This window comes from Mirounga leonina, unplaced genomic scaffold (assembly GCF_011800145.1).
Source record: "Mirounga leonina isolate KUSES-001 unplaced genomic scaffold, KU_Mleo_1.0 Mir_171, whole genome shotgun sequence".
Lineage (NCBI taxonomy): Eukaryota > Metazoa > Chordata > Mammalia > Carnivora > Phocidae > Mirounga > Mirounga leonina.
The window spans coordinates 20917075-20937172 of record NW_023270436.1 but is presented as its reverse complement, the minus strand read 5'-3'; the positions used below and the strand labels follow the sequence as shown (position 1 = coordinate 20937172).

General features: G+C 57.8%; 1 protein-coding gene across 3 annotated transcripts in view; it reads left to right on the top strand.

Moving 5' to 3' along the window:
• Positions 1-19024, top strand: part of TTC28 (tetratricopeptide repeat domain 28) — a 628656-nt gene extending 609632 nt beyond the window's left edge. For 2 of the 3 annotated variants that reach the window (XM_035017264.1, XM_035017266.1), the window contains 8 exons: positions 881-1601; positions 3637-3761; positions 5877-6108; positions 6623-6699; positions 8281-8304; positions 9081-9210; positions 12324-12431; positions 13617-19024. In XM_035017264.1, the coding sequence (XP_034873155.1) occupies positions 881-1601; positions 3637-3761; positions 5877-6108; positions 6623-6699; positions 8281-8304; positions 9081-9210; positions 12324-12431; positions 13617-15253 (3054 nt within the window). In that variant the 3' untranslated portion in view covers positions 15254-19024. The remainder of the gene's footprint in view (positions 1-880; positions 1602-3636; positions 3762-5876; positions 6109-6622; positions 6700-8280; positions 8305-9080; positions 9211-12323; positions 12432-13616) is intronic. The other variant, XM_035017265.1, reaches the window with a different exon arrangement.
• Positions 19025-20098: the final 1074 nt, after the last annotated feature.

Below are 20098 nucleotides of genomic sequence, written 5' to 3'. Positions count from 1 at the left end.
AAAGTGAAAGAAATGATTTTCTCTGAGTTTCTGGCATGTCCGTGGCTGACTATGACTCCCAGATGCCAAGTGAGCTGGCCTCGTCGGATGCTGTCCCGCGCAGAGTGCCGCTCGCTGCACCTGCTACCAGAAGCACCCTGGGGGTCAGAGATGGCCCGTGTTAAGAACACTTCATGGCGACAACAGCAGCAAGCTGGCCAGCGAGTGGAAGAGCCCCGTCTCTTGACACACGCCCGGCAGGCGCCTCTCAAGCCCAGAGTTTGAGGCATCACTACCGTGAAGCCATCAGAAGGTTATTTTGAAATAATTTGATACTTGATGTTTCCCCAAAAGCATCAAAAGGCCTCGTTGCGGGGAAATCAGAACTTTGCTGGACTTCTCTATGCTGATTTTATAATTCGGTGGTGTTTTTCTTTGGCAGCACATAGAGCAGATGACAAGTATAATCTTTTCAGCACTTAGTGGCTGTACAGGGCTTAGGTCAGCCCTGTCTCCGCTGAGACTGACGAGCTTTTTGTCACCCCTCAGAGCCCCGACTCATCAGGAGGGGTCGCCCCCGTTTGGGGGCCCGCAGGGAGGTCTGTGGGAGTGAGGCGCGTGGGGCAGGCCCAGCACCACCCACCCTCGCCTCCTGCTGCAGCGCCCCCCAGGGTTTGACAAACAGGAAGGGCCCTTCCTAAGATCCAGTGCTGCTTTTCCAGAGCTTGGCGTAGCAGCTGTGATTCTCAGTAGGACGAGCACCCGGGTGAAAGCGGTGTTGCAAATTCGAGTGAGCGAGGTCGTTGGGAGCACAGGTGTAGCCGAGCTGGACCGAGCCCTGTGCTCACGCAGCCGGTGTCTGACGGGCGGGGCGGTCTGCTTGTCTGTCGTCCCCTTCTAGTCTCACCTGAGGAAGAACCCGCCCACGTACTCCAGCTCCACGTCCATGGCGGCTGTTGTGGGCAACCCCAAGCTCCCGTCGGCAGTGATGGACAGGTGGCTGTGGGGGCCCATGCCGTCGGCCGAAGAGGAAGCGTACATGGTGTCAGAGCTGCTGGGCTGCCAGCCCCTGGTGGGCACCGTGGCCACCAAAGAACGGGTCATGAGTGCCCTGACCCAGGCCGAGTGCGTCCACTTTGCCACCCACATCTCTTGGAAACTGTCAGCCTTGGTCCTCACTCCCAGCGCCGACGGCAACCCTGCTGGCAGCAAGAGCTCCTTTGGCCACCCCTACACGATCCCCGAGTCCCTGCGCGTGCAAGACGACGCCAGCGACGGGGAGAGCATCTCGGACTGCCCGCCCCTGCAGGAGCTGCTGCTCACGGCCGCCGACGTCCTGGACCTGCGGCTTCCCGTGAAGCTGGTGGTCCTCGGCTCCTCGCAGGAGTCCAACAGCAAGGTCACGGCTGACGGCGTCATCGCGCTGACCCGGGCCTTCCTGGCTGCCGGCGCACAGTGTGTTCTCGTGTCTCTGTGGCCTGTGCCCGTGGCCGCTTCCAAGATGTTTCTCCATGCCTTCTACTCATCCCTGCTCAATGGCCTGAAAGCCAGCGCCGCCCTGGGGGAGGCCATGAAGGTGGTGCAGAGCAGCAAGGCCTTCTCACACCCCTCCAACTGGGCAGGTAGGAGCACGCACCACTGGCCACCGCCTGCCAGAGGCCTCCAGGGCTCGGTCTTCACGGCCTCCCGGGGGGGGGGGGGGGGGGGGAGGCCGGGCCACTGCGGGGAGGTGGCATGGGGTGGAGCAGGGGGACGCTTGTTTGCTGAGACTCTTGCCTTCTGCCAAGCCGGCCACTTATCGCTGTGGTATGAGGGTTTTTTTTAAGATTTTATTATTTATTTGAGAGAGGGAGCGTGAGCAGGGAGGGGCAGAGGGAGAGGGAGAAAGAATCCCAAGCAGACGCCCCACTGAGTGCGGAGCCCGACGCGGGGCTCGATCTCACCACCCTGAGATCACGACCTGAGCTGAGATCAAGAGTCAGACACTCAACCGACCGTGCCACCCAGGCGCCCCTAAAGTAGTCTTTTTGACGAAGGAGCAGCAGAACAGCCTGCCATCGGGGTAGGAGTGTAGACTTCTGGGACTAGAGTGTGCTGGTTGGCCCATTTTATGGCGCCCTCACATGAAGTCCCGGGACAGTGGCGAAGAGCCACGTGGTGGAAAGTCCCTAGGTTCGGTCATGGGAACACTTGGGCTTGACCTAGTTCCATATCCGGGCTCTGTGAGCTGAGCAGGCTACTCGCCCTTCCTAAAGCTCGGCATCCTCACAGGCAGCAAGGGCTGGTAACTCGTTGGCCGTGTCTGCTGGTGCGTGTACTGCACGTGCTGGAGGGCCGACGGCGCCTGCCCTGAGTGGGCCTGCCACAGGGGCTCGCAGGTCTGGGAGGTGGGGCAGGGGCTGACCTGTGGGGCCTCCGGACAGCCCGCCGCCCTTACCCTTCCTCTCAAAATAAATGTGGCTGGCAGGTGCCGCTAGAGCTGCTGCCATTTCCCCCCGAGGCGGGGCCTCCGCACCCCCCCGCCGCCGGGCGCCGCCTGCCCCGTGCACGAGCCGCCGTGTTAGGAAATGGAAACATCTGTTTGCGTCACAAACACGGCACAGCTGCAGCGTTTGCCGGAAAGGGAGTCAATCGAAACCGAGCGGAACCCATCCCGTTTGCTCAGGCGGCGACAGCGCCCGTGGGCGGCCGTCCGCTGAGGGCCGGGGCCTGGCCATGTCGCCGACCGCGCCCGCGGCCACGAGATGCGGCAGAGATGCGGGGGCTTCGTGCCCGCCAGCAGCACGTGAGCTCTGCTGCGTGCCCCCGTGCTCCCACTCGGCGTGGCGCTGGTCTGTGGGGCCCTGGCCGACAGGACGCCTGCCCCTCTCTGCGGGGCCCCCTCCCCGTCTTCCCAACATGTTCAGGGATGTGGCGCTTTTGTCCTTGTTTGAGCGACAGGCGATATACGAGTCACGGCTTACTGGAGATGGTGTTTAAGTCGTGCTGCCCCGCTCGCCTTAAAAACAGCCTAGGCTCACTCATGCTCTTGGAAAACCCCTTGTGGCCATTATTTGGGGGCAGCGTGGTTCCAGAGTTGCTTGGTGGCTTGAGGAGACTGCTGTCTGCCTTCCCCCGGCGCTGCCTTCGGGGGGGCCGGGATCCGGGCAGATGGGTGGGTCGTCCGCAGCCCAGGCCGCTTGCCCGTCCCCACAACCAGAGAGGCGCGCGCCCTCCCGCCCCGCATCCGCGGGCCCTGTCCCCAGGCATGTTCCAGACGGACACAGGTGCGTCTCCGGGGAAACAGGGCGGATCGTTCCTTGGGATGGTGGCCAAGCCTGGGAAGGGTCCTGGGGGAGTGGGGGGCAGCCCCTCTTCCTGTGCAGCGGGAGAACAGAGGCACTTTCCCGAGCTACTTCCCCGCAGAACCGAGCTCACCACTCACGGGCTGTGAAACGGCGTTAATTCTTAAAGGGGAGGGGACAGAAGGGCACGGGCGGGCCCCCCAGGGAGGGAGGCCTCTCGCAGGCCGTTCTGGGGAGCAGCCTTGCTGTGCAGGCCCCTCTTGGGGGCAGGGTGGCCGGGAGGCCTCAGGGAGTTGCGGGGGGTGGGGAACAGCCAGAGCTGCCCGGTGGAGGTGAGGGCAGGCTCCGAGATGCCCTCCTGTGTTCTTCGCAGGGCTCATGCTCATCGGCAGTGACGTGAAGCTGAACAGTCCCTCGTCGCTCATCGGCCAGGCCCTCACGGAGATCCTGCAGCACCCGGAGCGTGCCCGCGACGCCCTGCGAGTGCTGCTGCACCTGGTGAGCGGGGCCCGCTGCCCTCGAGAGCCACTGCAGGTGCCCGAGAGGGGGAGGCTCCGGCGGGCATGAGCCGGGGACGCTGTGCCCGCACGTCCACAGGTGGAGCTGGGCATGCGAGCAGTGTGGACGACGTGTGTCCTGGGGCCTACGCTGCCGCTGCTCCTGGGCCGTGAAGCTTTGGGCAAGTCACCTGGCTCTCTGAGCTTCAGTCTTGTCCTCTGGAAGGCGGATAAAACCACTTTTTCCAGGTTATCGTGAGGCTCAGAGAAGAGGTGAGAGTAGCTGGCACTCAGGAGGGTCTTAGGGGCTGAGAAAGGATATTTTAAAGTCAGATGGCACCAGGCTTCCCCTAACTTTGGTTGGAGCAAGAGTCCAAAGCTGACGCAGTATTTGGCCAGTTCCAGCCTTGGCGGGACGGGGCCGAGGGTACAGACAGAGGCTTCACATCCTCATCCACACGTCAGAAGCTACAAATCAAGCCAAGCAGCAGGGACGGAAAACGTGTTGCACCCTTCCACTTTGATAACTGGGAAGGTAATTTCTAACAACTGAGGATCGTTAGCCTCCATGGAGTGTTCTGCGCAATGCAGACCGGCCCAGCCTCAGGCTGGGGTCCACGTGGCATCCGCGCTCCTTCCAGACCCGATGCAAACAGCTGCCCTGCCCTGCCCTGCCCCGGAGGACATGTCTGAGCTCCAGAGGGAGGACGTGGGGACGAATTCCACACAGGCTCTGGGAGCCGGCTGGAGGCCCCGGCTGGGCAGTTTAGTTTGGGGGCCGGGTTCCAGGGGGCATGTCCCCTCTGTGGGGCAAACTTGCTGCCCCCTGAGCCTGGGGCTCCGTGCACTCCTGGTGGTAGGTCAGTCCTGTGCATCTCTTAAGCTTGGGGTTCTGCCTGAAACCGGCGTGTGACTGAGTAGGAATGATGGCATCTGTCACCTGAGAACCCCGGGCAGCTCTTGGGCCAGACGTGAGGTGGCCCACGGCACCCGCTCCGGGGTAGCTGTGCTCATGTGCCTTGAGAAGCTGCCGAGACTCTCTTAACTGATTTTAACCTGTGCCTAGAAACTGCACAGAGCCATTCGGCTGCTCAATATTAGGACCCTTTCTGGTCCCTGTCACCCTAGAGTCCCCTCCTTCCTGGCTGCAGCTCCCAGGCGGCTTTTCTTAGAAAAGACCAGGCCCGTGGGGCAAAAGCCTCCTTCTAACTGCCCTGGGACCCCTCGACCCCAGTGGGCAGTGCATCTCCGAGGACCTTCAGCCTGATGGCAAGCCACCTGGCAGGTTGTCTGTCCTGCCCAGGACCACTCGTTTCCTCCCGCCTGTGAGGTCAGCCCCCAGCATCCCAGGTTGCACTGTAAGAGAAGTCTCAGGTGACACCCCGGTGACTCTTTGCCCCTCTAGCGATGGCCCACGCGCCCCAGGGCATGCGGCCTCCCAGGACGGCCTGAGATCTCCCCTAGAGAGAGAAACCGTGGGGAAGGCCCGAGGCCGCCAGAAGTGCCGTGGAATGTTCACGGGGGCGTTAACTTGGTGGTTCCTTGGGCAAATTCAGCCCATAGGTGCCAGGCACGGGTTTAGGCCCTAGCAGGTGGGAGGGGTACCTGAGGCGGAGGGGGAGGCGAAGGTTCCAGAGGCCACTCTGTGGCATGGAGGGTGAGTCAGGGGCCCCAGGAAGAAGGGCACCACCGGCCCCAGCCCTGGGATGGGTACCGCCCGTGTACGTGAGGGCTATGGGCCACGAGGGGGGTTCTGGAGGGCCTGAAGGTTTATTCTAGTGATGGGGAGCCATCCCGTGGTTTGGAGCAGGTGCTGGCCTGACAGTGGGTCTTAGTGTCTGGGGAGGAGAGCTTGGGGCGGGCGGCGTGGGCTAGGGAAGGGCCAGGATGCTTCTGAGTCTCCCAGCCTCGCAGGCACTGGGACAGTGACAGCCTTTCCCTCGGTCCCCTCCCTCGTGAGCTGGGCCGTTGCTCCAGGGTCCCGGTCGTCAGGCCGGGGCGTCCAGGTGGCAGCCCTGGCTTCACACCCGGGGCTGTGTATGTCCCAGGGGCGCCGGGAGAGAAACGGGGCCCGCCGCTGACTGGAGCGGCGCCTCACTGCCCCCCTCCCTTCCAGGTGGAGAAGTCTCTGCAGCGCATCCAGAACGGGCAGCGCAACGCCATGTACACATCCCAGCAGAGCGTGGAGAACAAAGTGGGCGGCATCCCCGGCTGGCAGGCCCTGCTCACCGCCGTGGGCTTCCGGCTGGACCCCCCCGCCAGCGGCCTGCCGGCGGCCGTCTTCTTCCCAACCTCCGACCCCGGCGACCGGCTCCAGCAGTGCAGCAGCGCCATCCAGTCCCTGCTGGGTGAGCACCAGGCGGGCGCCGAGGGGCTGGCCGGCAGCGTGGTGCTTGCGTCCCGGCGGCGGGGGGCTGGATCTCACAGCGGGGCAGGAGCGAGGAGCTGCCGACACACACCTCTCCTGCCTGGAGGAGAGCCGAAGCAGCAGGGCCTGCCTCCCCCCGGCTGCCACGGAGGAATGCTGGGCACATGGCAGCGCCTTCGTGCTCAGTCGGCAGCTCCGGATCCGCCAGAGCCGTGGGGCCAAACCCGGGGGCGGGCAGGCTGCGGGCACCCACGGCCGCCTTCTGTGCTTTGCTCCGAGGAGGCGATGCGGCCCGGGCCCGAGCCGGGCTCCTGGGGATGGGACCACACGCCTGGAGGACTGGCCTTTCTCTGGGACCCCTCTCTCCTTTCTCAAGTTACACAGAGACCCACACGCCACCGATGCGGAGTGTCTCAGGCTCTTCTCCTGGGGAGGCAGCGGGGCCGTGGGTACGGGGGCCCCTCTGGGTGACACCCGCCGCCTTCTTGCCTTAGGTCTGCCCAACCCTGCCCTCCAAGCCCTCTGCAAGCTCATCACTGCCTCAGAGACGGGCGAGCAGCTTATCAGCCGGGTGAGTTGAGCCAGGGTGGCTGAGCCCAGGCCTGAGCACTGGGCCGAGCTGGAGAGACAGGGTGATCTGGCCCTACCCAGGAATCTGCAAGTGACACGCTCTTGTTGCCTTCAGCCTCTGTGACTAGACGGGAAAGACGAGGGCTGGAGGCGAAACAGCCCCCCTGCCTCACGCGCACGTCCGGGGGCAAGAGCCCATCCTCTCTGGGTGCTGGGTGCTGAGAGCAGTAGGGCCTTCGGAGGCCTCTGTCAGCTGCAGTCTCAGGGCCTTTCCTGAACTCTCCATTCAGTGGCCTCCTGCACCTTGTCATCCCCGCCCCCACCAACTTTTTCCACCGACAAGTGGCTCTCACACTCAGCCAGCAGGGGTGGGCCTGGCCGGCTCCCCTGCAGAGTTCTGATGCTCATGCCCAGCTCGGAGGATGGCCCTGCCTGAAACAGACTAGCCACTGAGGCGCAGGAGTGGACAGAGAGTCAATTCTAATGCAAGATACTGCTTAGCACGTTTCTCAAAACGTGCTTTCTTTTAAGGGAATGTAGGTCTAATTCAGGAATCCAGAGGATTCTCTCAGCATCACGCAGGCCCTTCCCAGCTTGACCTCAGAGCTCCCGCTCCTCCTACTGGCCAGTGAGGGTCTGGAACAAGGGGAAGGAGGGACACTGTGAACCCTGGGGTGACCGCTGTGTCGGGGAGGGCTTCTGGCTGGTATAGCAACCCTGAGGAGCACGGAACAATTCCCTCTGGTCGTCTCATAGTGTAATAACTTGAAAAAACAATACACCTCATTATTGTTGATCAGATTTCATTGTAAATGGAAATATTTCTGTGTGGAAACAAAGCTTGCTGTGTCTGGGATTAGCCTCTGAAAATCTGAGTGGTGCCTGGAACCTCCCACCTACCCGGGGTGGTTTCCACCCCAGATTTGGAACATAGCCCAATGACCTGGCCCCTTCTTGAGTTCCTGCTCATCTGGCAATGAGCGGGTTATGTCTCCTTGTGGACGAGAATCAGGAAGGCCCTTCTAGAACATGGCATATCAAGATATCCTGAACCCAGGAGGGCTGGAAGCCTGCGCTCTACAAAGAGAGGACGTTAGAATTACATTTGCAGGGCAAAGCTGAGTCCGAAAAGCCAGCTGCTTAATTTCTTACATCTGGCGGCATCACAGGGCCTTTTTGCCTACAGTCCCGCAGGGCCGCAGGCAGATGTCCCGGCTGCCCGTCGTCCCCACCCCCACCCCCGCCCGGGGCCGGCAGGTGCTGGGCTATTTCTTGAATCACTCTGGCACCCTGGCCCTCAGTGTCTAGAGTGGCCTCTCCGTGCCCTCTGTGCCCCCTGCCTGCCCCGCCTCTCTCCTGGCAAGGGAGGGAGGGCCTGGCTGCCCCTGACAGCGTCTGGCCTGGTGTGGCTGTTTCTCCTGCGTGTCCCTGCTGATTCTCGCTCCTCTCCCCTCCCAGTCGGAGCCGCCGCGGCGCTTCCTACAGCAGTCGTCAGCTCGTGTGCATAACAACCTGTGCTTGAGTCTAAACTCTCTTCTCTCTCTCTCTTTTTCTTTCTTTTCTTATAATCTGCTCGCCGAAGGCTGTTAAAAATATGGTTGGAATGGTGAGTACGACTTTAAGTAGCAACTGTTGTCAGGTGAGCCCCTCAACCCGCCCACCCCCTGCGTCCCCTGTGGTGCTCTGAGCTCGGGCGCACGTGCTGTCGCTCAGAGCCGCGTGCACGCGCCCCCCACGCGCTCCGGGCCGCCCGTGCGGCTGGCTGCCCCCTTCCTCTGCTCTGCCTCCCCCTTTCCTGCTCCACCCTTCTTGTGTTCTCGATTTGACCTCTCAAGTTCCACCAGAACAGCAGGGGCAGAAGTGACTTTGAGCGAGTGACACTGAGAACCCACCACACAGGGCCCCTGAGTAGACTCAGGGGACCCGACGTGCCCGGGGCCCTCGAAGGGGGTGTGTGGGTTCCTCCCCGAGCACTGCGGCTCGGGGACAGGACGCCGGGCTCCACTACACCATGTAACTCAAGAGCATCAAGGGACTCAGAAAAAAAGAGGGAGACGACCGGTCCTACAGCCCACCCCTCTTCTGGTCCCCGAGCCCCGCCACCAGTGTGTGCCAGGGAAGAGGCGAGGCCTCCCCTGCCCTGTGATACTCCCCCGCCCCCCCCCCCCCCCCCCCCCCCCCCCCCCGCCCCGAGCCTCCCGAGCGGAGACACGACAGCAGGCCTGAGGCACCGTAAAAGGGATTTGCAGTGTGATACACATTAAGGTCACCAGGGATGCCGGTAGCAGGTGACACAGGAGTAACGCGGGGACACATCCTAGGCGGGCCAGAGGGAAGGCGGCGCCGGGAAGGCGGCGCGCTCACGCTGTTCTCCTCGCTCAGCTCCACCAGGTGCTGGTCCAGCTGCAGGCCGGCGAGAAGGAGCAGGACTTCGCCTCGGCCCCCATCCAGGTCTCCATCAGCGTGCAGCTGTGGCGCCTCCCGGGCTGCCATGAATTCCTGGCGGCTCTAGGTAGGGCAGAGCGTCCTTAACTGCTTCCTGCAATTCCCTTTTGGAAAACTCCGTCTCTCCTGGTTTTCTGTTGGGTGAAGCTGGTAGTGTCTCAGGGGCCTCGGTGTTTTCTTAGATATCACGGATAGATGGTGGACTCGGAGATTCCAGCACTTTAGCACACTTGACAGATGGCCCTCCTGCCTTGTTCCATTTCCCGACCTTTTGGTTTCATCTCTCTCATTTCTAGTCCTCATCTTGATAGAAAGCTGCTAGATGCCAGCATTGTTGGGAGTCAAGCTATGATTAAAAGCTAAGAAAACAAAGTCCTGGGCGCCTGGGTGGCTCAGTCGTTGGGTGTCTGCCTTCGGCTCGGGTCATGATCCCGGGGTCCTGGGATGGAGTCCCGCATCGGGCTCCCTGCTCTGCGGGAAGCCTGCTTCTCCCTCTCCCACTCCCCCTGCTTGTGCTCCCTCTCGGGCTGTGTCTCTCTCTGTCAGTCAAATAAATAAATAAATTCTTTTAAAAAAAAGAAAAGAAAACAAAGTCCTAAAATAACAGTTTCAAGGTCAGTCTCTGCCGTACTATTGAAACCAGGTCTGATTTGAAACCAGGGATCTAGAACTGCACGCACCAGGATCCTTGTTCATCCGGGACACTTACTTTTCCTTATTTGACATCGTAACGTGGCTGAGGCAGCTCCTGGCTTAATTGCTGCTTTCAGAGATGCATTTTTTGATAAAATGCCACAAGGGGCTGTGAGCTGCCCTCCTGTCCCACTTAAGTGCCGGTACGACTCGCCTGGGAGCCATTCACCACTTCCCAAGCTTTTCTCTGAACACCTGTTATGTGTCAGGCATTGTGCCAGGACGGGGGACGCAGCACTGAGCAGAGGACAAGCCCTGCCCTCTTAGAGTTTTCGGGTCTAGTAAGTACCTAATCTAAGGGGAGGAAGCCCCTCAGGTGAGGGGGTACCGTCATAGAGAGGAGCATCAGGGTCACGGTGATTGCTGGACGGGTGGGAGGCCGGGAGCTGGGGCAGACCAGGAGAGCCTGAGGGTGTCTTCAGGAAGAAAGATCCAGGCCGAGGGAAGAGCTGTCCATGAGCACAGGTATCAGGCCCACACGCTGGTGTGGGGCACAGGGGCAGAGGAGGGGCAAATCCTGTGGGTTCTTAAATTCAGAGAGTGGGGACTCTTTGGAGGATGACACAGCCTAAATTCACTATTAGGGGGACCAGTCGCCGTCCGACATGGCAGGGCAGCCAATCCTTCAAAAGGAATTTTCTTCTGCTTGTGAAATCTGGATTTCATTGCATTAGGCCTTTCTTCTAACCCATTTTGCAGATGACCTTTCCCAGCCCACCACAACTTAGGGCCGGTCCATTTGCTTTTGATGGGCGAACCCCCAAAGCCCCACAGGGACTCTGAATCCCTCTAAGTAGATGTTCTCACATCCTTTTATGATTTGAACTATGTGCTTGTTTCTGTTGGCTTAAAGCGTAGTCTTCTTGCCATAAACACAGTACATTTATATCTAGATAAACGTAGTCAGTAGCGATTGGACCAACAGACCCAAGAGGGATCTCTTTCCCTTCCAGAACGGGCTGTAGGGCTGGCCTTGGGGCCGTGACAGGACACAGGTGAGGGAAGACGGAGCCAAGGCCTTTTTTTTTTTTGTAAAGGAAAAGCTGTGTTCCTCACGTAGGGCCTACACCTCCCTTCGGTGTGGGTGCGACAGAGGCAGCCCCCCCTCGCCTGTGAACTGGATATTTCCAGATGTGTCATTGGCTCTCCTGGTGTTGGGATGGTGGGTTATTTTCACTGACGGCCTCCACGTTTTCCAAATCCACTGATACTCAAGGGGTGAGTCAGTCTGCACATACTTATCCTTAAATCCCGTGGCCTGAGACGGGGGCGGGGGGAGGAAACGTGTCTGCAGGCCTGGCATTTGGAGAAGTGACCCCCTCACTCTTGAGGGCTCTGAGGCTCCTAGAAGTGCCCCCTTTCCAGCCCTCAGCACCCAGCAGGACCAACACAACCCGTCACCGCCGTTCTGTTGGCGTAACCGAGTCATCATTTAGTTAGAGAAACTAAAACGTTTATATTAGTTATTTGTTTTTAAATGCTGAGTTCTCTGAGACCTTCCTGTTGCTTTCAGGGAGAGTTTCTGCTTGAGGTCAGAGGGGAAAATATCCCATAGCAACGGGAAGGCTGAGGTAGCTGGTGGAGTGAACCAAATTCCCAGAGGAATGACAGCCTCAGACCAACACCAGCATCCCTGCATGAGAATAAAAACAGAGACACATTTCTCCTTTGGTGACGACTCTGTCAGGAACCGCACGGGCAGCGTCGGGCGTCACAGACCCTGTCACCAGAGCGCACGTGGGAGGGGGGAAGGGGTCCTGCCCCCTGGGCCGTCAGCGCCAAGGGCTTCCACTGTTCCAGGCGAAGTGCACGCGTGCAGGGCCCAGGGCTCCTCCGGCCCTAAATCCCGTCTGCGGACACAGGCCGTGGCGTCGGCCTTCGGCGCCTTCCGCCTGGGCGCTGCCCAGGGCGACGGGTGCCGGGCGCTCTGCGGGCTCCTGGTCTCAGTGCGGCGGCCGCCGGCGGGCCGGCCTCCTGCGCTCGCGGCCCCTGCCCTCGGCCGGCCCGGCCCGAGCCTCGGCGGAACCGTGAGTGCCCGCCCGGCCCGCGCAGGTGGCTCAGCCGAGAGGCCCGGTTCTCCGTGGGCAGAGCCCGCTCGTTTCTGAGCCCTCGGGGGCAGACGCTGGCCGTGTCTGGGGACACCGTCCGTGCCCTTGAGAAGCTTCCACCTTCCCAGGCACCAGCTTTAAATGTCGGAGCCCGCGCTGAGGGGAGTGGCCAGTTTTTGTCCTTCTCAGAGTCTGGGAAAGAATGGAGAAGGCAGCTCACCTTCCCGAGCTGTACCGGGAGCAGGAACGGAGCGAGCGGGTGCTCCGGGAGCGGGAGGCAGGAGGTTCACAGGCCCCCGGGGCAGCCCGGGCCGGGCGCGGGGGGGGGGGGGGGGGGGGGGTTCCCGGGAGACGGGGCGGGCAGCCCTGCGGCGCTCCTCCTCTCCAGGACAGGGACCCTTCCCGTGGCCGCGGAGACCGACAGCCTTTGCTCCTCTAGGGTTCGATCTCTGTGAAGTGGGTCAGGAGGAGGTCATCCTGAAAACCGGCAAACAGGCCAACCGGCGAACCATGCACTTTGCCCTGCAGTCTCTGCTCGCGCTCTTCGGTAAGCGCCCCCCGCGCGCCCCCACGCGACAGGCGTCGGCACACATCTGGCTGCGTTTGGGGAAGGGGGAGAGAAACGGAAAGCATTTTGTGTGGCTGTGTTCGGGACCGTGCAAGAGCAGTGAACAAAAACCCCGCTCTGGCGAACTCACGACACGTGCGGTAGAGACGGGCTGCTGCCGAGGGCCGTGAAGACGCGCGGGGGAAGGGACGAGACGGGGTGGCAGCGGGCCGACGAACGAGGGAGGAGCGGTGCCCCGCGGCTCAGGCCACAGGCAGTTTTCGGGGCGCCGGGGGCACGGCCGGCTGCCGCATGAAGACAGCGGGGGCCACGGTTCCAAGGCAGAACTCCCGCGACCCGCTGAAGGCTGTGAGTCAGACACAGAGGGCGGGTCAAAGGTGATCCCTTGTTTTGGGGAACAAAGACCAGAACGGGACTGCCTTTTGCTGAGACCTTGAAAGTGGCAGGAGGCGGGGGTTGAGTTCCATCTTGGACATGTTCCGTTCTGAAATCTCCATCAGACAAGCTCCCCCGACAGCTGGGTATGTGAGGCCGAGGTTCCGGGAGAGGCCAGCGCGGAGACGGAGAAGCGGTGCAGGCCCCGCAGGGGAGGGTGGTGTCCTGTTGGGGGGGGGGGCACAGGTCACAGGGATGAGCAGGGCCGGGAAGGCGTGGTCAGCGGGGGCCGGGGAGCCGACTGCAGACCTGAGCGGTGAACACTGGGCTTGGCAGCACGGCTGCCCCGGGACGTCTGGGGAGGGCAGAGGCCCGGGTGGAGCGGGTTGAGAGAAGGTGGGAGGACAGGCAGTGCGGACAGTGAGCGTAAGTGAGGGCGCGGAGCCGCTGAAACGTGGAGGGTGGCGGCTGTGGGTTTAGGCCGGGGTCGGAGCCCGAGGCCGACGTGGGGTCGGGTGAGATGAGAACGCGGTGGAGACGGCGTGGTAGGGGGCTGAGGCTGCGGCTGGCTGGGCCTGGAGTTCTCCCGAGTGTTCTGGGCCCTGCGTCACATTTACTCTCTCCAGCAGGACCGTGTGCTCGGGGGAGCATGAGATAAATGCAAGTCGTGCATGAGTAGCACTTGCACGGCTCCCACTAGCTTCTGTGCGTATGAGGATGCTTGCGATTTTGAAAGAATAAACCGTAGAGCATTCTAACCGCCCTCTGGGCACCTATGTTCTGTCTTAGATTCTACTGAGCTCCCCAAGCGCCTCAGCCTCGACAGCTCGTCCTCCCTGGAGTCTCTGGCCTCCGCCCAGTCTGTCTCCAACGCCCTGCCCTTGAGCTACCAGCACCCCCCCTTCTCCCCCACCGGCGCCGACAGCATCGCCTCGGACGCCATCTCCGTGTACAGCCTGAGCTCCATCGCCTCCTCCATGAGCTTTGTCTCCAAGCCCGAGGCTGGGTCGGAAGCGGGGGGTCCCCGCGGCCGGCAGGACTACGAGCGGTCCAAGAACGCCTACCCACAGCGATGCACCCTGCCGCGGGGCCAGCTGTCCCCCCAGGCCCGCCCTGCCGGCGGCAAAGACGAAGACGAATACGAGGGCTTTTCCATCATCAGCACGGAGCCTTTGGCGGCCTCCCAGGCAAACAGGCCGACGCGCCTCTCGCCAGACCACAAACAGCCCCGCGCGGGGCCGGCTGCGGGTGTGAAAGTGTCCGTAAGCTCCAAGGGCAGCGTCAGCACACCAAATTCTCCAGTTAAAGTGACTCTCATTCCCAGCCCAAACTCCCCCTTCCAGAAGGTGGGGAAGCTGGCCAGTTCGGACACAGGGGAGTCAGACCAGTCTAGCACAGAAACGGACAGTACCGTGAAATCCCAAGAAGAAAGCAACCCGAAGCTCGACCCGCAGGAGTTGGCGCAGAAGATTCTGGAGGAGACGCAGAGTCATCTCATGGCGGTGGAGCGCCTGCAGAGGGGCGGCGGCCAGGCCGGCAAGGGCAGCAGCCCGGAGGAGGGTGGCCCCGCGCCCCACAGCGCGGCCGTCTTCCGAGCGTCCGAAACCAGCGCGTTCAGCAGGCCGGCGCTCTCGCACCCCAGGAGCCAGCCGTCGCCGGTCCCCGCGAAACCAAAGCCCCCAGCCAGGAGCTCGTCCCTCCCCAAGGTGAGTTCAGGCTACAGCAGCCCCACGGCCTCCGAGGCGTCCGTCAAGGACAGCCCGAGCCGGCACAGTGGCCGCCCGTCGCCCGCCTCCGACTCCCAGACTTCCCTCCCCGACCAGCCTCTCTTCAAACTGAAGTACCCCAGCTCCCCGTACAGCGCCCACATCGCCAAGTCCCCCAGGAACGCGTCCCCGAGCTCGGGCCATCAGTCTCCGGCCGGGAGCGCGCCGTCCCCAGCCCTCTCCTACTCCTCGGCCGGCTCCGCGCGCTCCAGCCCCGCCGACGCCCCCGACGTGGACAGGCTGAAGATGGCGGCCATCGACGAGAAGGTGCAGGCCGTCCACAACCTCAAGATGTTCTGGCAGAGCGCGCCCCAGCCTCCCACGGGACCCATGAAAATATTCCGGGGCGCCCCCGGCACCATGACGTCCAAGAGGGACGTGCTCAGTCTGCTCAATCTGTCCCCGCGGCACACCAAGAAGGAGGAAGGCGCGGACAAGCTGGAGCTGAAGGAGCTGTCCCTGCAGCCGCCCGGAGAAGCGCCCCAGAAAGCCCCGCCCAACGGCCACTGGCGCACGGAGACCACGGCGCTGGGCGCGCTGCCCCTGCCCGCCGGGCCCCCCGCGCCCGCCCCCGCGCCCGCCCGCCCGCTGAGACTGCCTTCTGGAAACGGCTACAAGTTTCTGTCCTCTGGAAGATTTTTTCCTTCCTCCAAATGCTAAAGCGTCTTCTGTACCCGCGGACTCAGGGTGCAGCAGCCGCAGGGGGCCTCCCCGCTCGGCCGAGTGCTGTCACCCCACGCAACCGCCAGCCACCTCACGCTGGGCGCGCCCTGGGGGCGCGGGCCACCACGCACACGGCCGCTGGCGACTGTGGGCCACGCTCACCGGGAGCCAGGACTTCTGTGGGGTTGGCACGGGAGGCCCAGGCAGTTTTCTACACACTTCACCCAATGTTTACCTTGAACTCCCTGCTTGTCATCTTTGATGTGATTCCTCAACAGGACTTTTTGTACAAAAACGGCCATGGTTCCGGGGTGGGGGAGAGGAAAGGGGGAGCACATATTTTGCTAAGAGGTAGATATGCAGTACCTTTTATACACAGAAATACAAAGAGGGCTTTTTTTTTTAAGGCTTTCAGGTGCTGGTTGGGGGTGGGATATATAAAATCTAAGTTGAATTCTACATGGAAGGGTGATATTAGGCAAAAACAGAATGGTTTTTAAAATGCCAGTCATGTGTCACCAAACTGTAGCGATTTTGGTCTCCTGATCCGAGTCCCAGCACGGTAGCAATGCAATAATTCACGTTTCAGCAGCGCTGCCTTCCTGAACTTGGCTCTGCTCCATCGAGCTCTACAGATGCCTTGGGGCCCCACTGTCAGCCAAACTTGAATTTTCTTAAAAATTTTATGTAACTCTTCTCCAGGCATTTTAGAACTATGCAATTGTGATTTAAAATGCAACTTTGTGCTTTTAAAACATTACTGACCTTTTTTGTACGTGGATAAACTCGGTTTTATTATCAATAGTACTTTGCATTTATAGCTATTATTTTTAAAAGCTCAAATTTTTTAAAATGTCAGATTTTGAATAGTCATCAATAAGTAACTATCAAGTTTGGGGGGGAAAGGTTGAAATACTCCGTTTCCTTGTAAACATAAAAGAAAAAAAAAAAAATCCCACGGCTAACTCGACTTGACCAGAATGGAACTTACAGCTCCCATTCCCTTTAAGCAGCTGCTTCATTTTATTCTCTTCTCCCAACTCCAGGCCTTGAACACGTCTCCTCTCTAAATCTGTCCCCTGCTCCCAGGCCCCGGCGCCGCACGGCTGCGAGCCGCTCGGGCACCCTCACCTTTAGTGGGGACCAGCCCCCTCCCTCCCCACAGGACTTTCGTGTCCATGGCCCGAGAAACGGGGGGCTTTTGCGGGGATTGACATCCGAGTTATGGCTGGGCAGGGAAATAGATATTCCTGAAAGTGTTGTCCTGGACAAACGGGGGTGGACTTTTCCTCCAGCTGTGACCGTACACAGAAGTTACCAGCTGGGTGGAGACAAAAGGTAGTCTGGGTAGGGGTGAGCATTAACTTATAAAGGAATGAAATGCTAAAAATCCTATTAGTACTAAGTTTAGTGGGAGAATTGACATAAACTCTTTTTACATAATTCTAAAATGAAAACCTGACCACTCTGCCCACAAGGGGGTGTCCCACAGAGGTGGGCAGCCATGTGGCCCATACCACATGGAATAGACCGGCAAGGCCTGGCAGGAGACCTCCAAGTAGAGTCTTTAACTTTGGGTAGGATCTTACTTTCTAAACATACCCTGACCACTTGCCCTGTTCTTTGGTGTACCATGAAAAGAGGAAAGGAGAATATTTATTTGGCTATGTCATGGAGGTTTTTGCCTTTACCCCAGCATCCATGTTGGCGAAAGAAGAACTAAGGATGTCCCGTTCTAGCCCTGACCCCAACACTGGAAGACAAATCCTTTATAAAGAAGCAAGCACTTATGAGGTTCTTTATGTCAGTAGGGAACACATAAACCGTAATAAAGTACCAGAGTAGCAAATGAAAGCAAGTTTATAGCACTGTGCATTTAGATAGCAAAATCAGGTCCTCAGCAACAAAAATGAAACCTCAATTTCTGAATCCCTATGTAGATAGTTAGGCTGTCCCTTTCTCAGCAATCTCAGCCTCTTTCCCAAGTGCCAAGGAGCCCTGGAGGACAGGCCTGGGGTCTGTGCCCCCCATGTGAGTGCACCCGTTTGTCCACCTCCGGTGCACGCTGCCACCCAGACCGCTCCCCACGGTTACCAAGCCAGCGAGGAGGACTCATGGACCCCAACCTGGTTTTAGTCCTAACTACATTGTTGTTTTAGGTTTCATGTTGGAAAACCAAACCAAATGGTGTGATTTTTTTTTTTTTTTTTTTGGTCCTAGATAGAAGCTTTGATGAAGGAAAGCAAACATGACAAAAATGATAGGACCAACCTAAAAATCACCATAGAGTTGCCACTTCTTTATGTTTACTGTCAGTATTGGTGTTTTCTTTATGAGTGAAATGGATGTCAAATCAAAGTAACTTTTTCAGGCTCCTCCCCTGAAAAACGTATGCACTTAAAAATGATGTGAAACTGTATAATTCACAGATTTCTTTGTACAGATCAGGGGTTGGCAGATGATGACCCACAGGCTAAATCTGGTCAGAGGCTTGGGTTTTCATAGCCATGAGATAGGAATGGCTTCGACACGTTTAAATAGTTCTGTAAGTACAGGCATCATATTCTTGATTTTGCCTCTTGGCCCACAAAGCCTAAAATACCTAATACCTGACCATTTAAGAAAAAGTTTGCTGACTCCTGGTATAGGGGACAGACAGTTAGAATGTTTTGTTTCTATAGTCTAGGGAAAGTGAGTGTCAAGTTGTGGATAAAACTGGCATGCATGGGAACCCTGAGCCACGCGGAGAGAAGCAAATGACTCCTGCATAGTCCGTGGCTCTTCGCCCCATCTGGATGAGCCAATGGACGTGGGTAAAATTTACAAAAATATCTCTTCCTCACTATATGCAGATAGCATTGGATAGATTTCTTTTTCAGCTCAGGAAACTGGAATGCCCTGCCCCTGTGCCACTCCCATCGGATGCAGATACACTCAACACAAGCAATAAAATGTCCCTCTCCTAGAAACCTTGGTATGACCACAAAGTAAGGTAGTAGATCCTATCTTAATTGGTACCAGCGAACTACTCAACTACTTCACTGATTTCAATTAAATCAAAATGCCAAGACAAAATGAGCTCTTACTAAAACTTAACATTTTAGTCCACATCAGTGTGTAGTGAAACGAAAACGTTCTCACCTCCATCCCGTTTGAAATGTGTCATGGCCCACACGGATGCTCTCGGGGTCTCGGCAGGAGATGAGGTGCTGCACACGCCGTCCTTATCCTGCTCGTGCTATCCCACGAGCTATCGTGGATCTCAGCAGGTGGTCACTGTAGCAAGTCCCCCGAAAGGTGCCTGTCCCACTGCCTCCCATGATGACTTTGTTAGTTTCAGTTCAGTTTGGAAAAAATACCAGGCAATCCTCTGGTTGCTTTTAGTAAGTAGGCAAAAGGTGAAAACGGCATAATTTTCATCAAACATTTTGTTCTTTTACCTAAAATGATTGTATATGTGGTTTGTGGACTGGGCCCTTGTTTGTAACAGATCTTTCGAAGATGTTCCATGTAAGGACACAGGCGGTCCCCTCTCCCCTTCTCAGATGCCTTCCCCACTTGGCACTCACCCCCCTTGTATGCAGTGTTAGCCATCTTTGGCCTATGTGGACTTTTTTGTAAATTACAGTTTCCAGATGGCATTAAACTTTTTATATTACGAAATTTACCATGTAAAAAGAACTTCATATTTTTATTGAGATTGTTAAGGCACTTGGCCTTCCTTTGTGATTTCAGTGTCTATTAAAGCATGAGTTCCCTCGGTTTTAAGTGCTGTATCTGAATCACTTTCTGTACACGTCCCACACTTTCTAGGTTTCTTTGCAGTACACAGAATGGCTGTGTGTCGCTAACGAGCAGTGAGTCAATCTGGAGTCTCATACGTACGCCGTAGCCTCAGTTTGCCAGGAGGAGAACCCAAGAGAGTGCGCACAGAGCCAACCTGCAGGCAGGCTTCTGCGGCTCTGAGGCACAGGGCACCTGGGCTGGGTGGTGAATTAGAAGACTGAATGCTTCTGTGATCATAGTTGGAGGACCAGAAAATCCACAGTTGTGTAAGCGTGCTGACAAAACCAGAGTTCATTACCAACAGATCCCTGTAACTAAAGAAACTTCCAAGGAAAGTATTCCGGAAAGAAGGAAAACAATCCTCTGTGTAAAAGTCTGAGAAGCATGAAGGACTAGTGGACAAATAAGTAAATGTGACTCTCTCTGTCAAATAAATAAATAAAATCCTTAAAACAACAACAACAACAAATACTGATTGTATAAAAACTAACATCCCAGGGCGCCTGGGTGGCTCAGTCGGCTAAGCGTCTGACTTCGGCTCAGGTCATAGTCTCAGGGTCCTGGGATCGAGCCCACATCTGGCTCTGTGCTCAGTGGGGAGCCTGCTTCTCCCTTGCCCTCTGCCCCTCCCCTACCTGGGCTTTCTCTCAAATAAATGAAATCTTTAAAAAAAAAACCCTAACATCTCGTTGGAATAGCAATAAAAAATTAAAATACTGGACAATAATATGTAAAACAAGGAAGTTAAAGTGTTATAGGTTGTTTAGGAAGAGAACAAAAATTATTTTTAGTGTAAGTTAAGTACATCAAAACACACAAATAGAAATAAAGGGTTATACCAAACTAATTAGTGGAGGGGAAAAAAACAGTTTTAAAAACTTGGTTGATCTAAAGGAATAGAAAAAAGAGGGAATAGCAACAGAAACCATTTTTTTAAAGCAGGACAAATATAGTATGAAAGAAAGAAGATTACTAGTAATTATAAATGTAATTGAACGAACTAAACAAAAAGAATGATGATGATGGTAACATGCCACATGTTCTTTAAAAAACGAT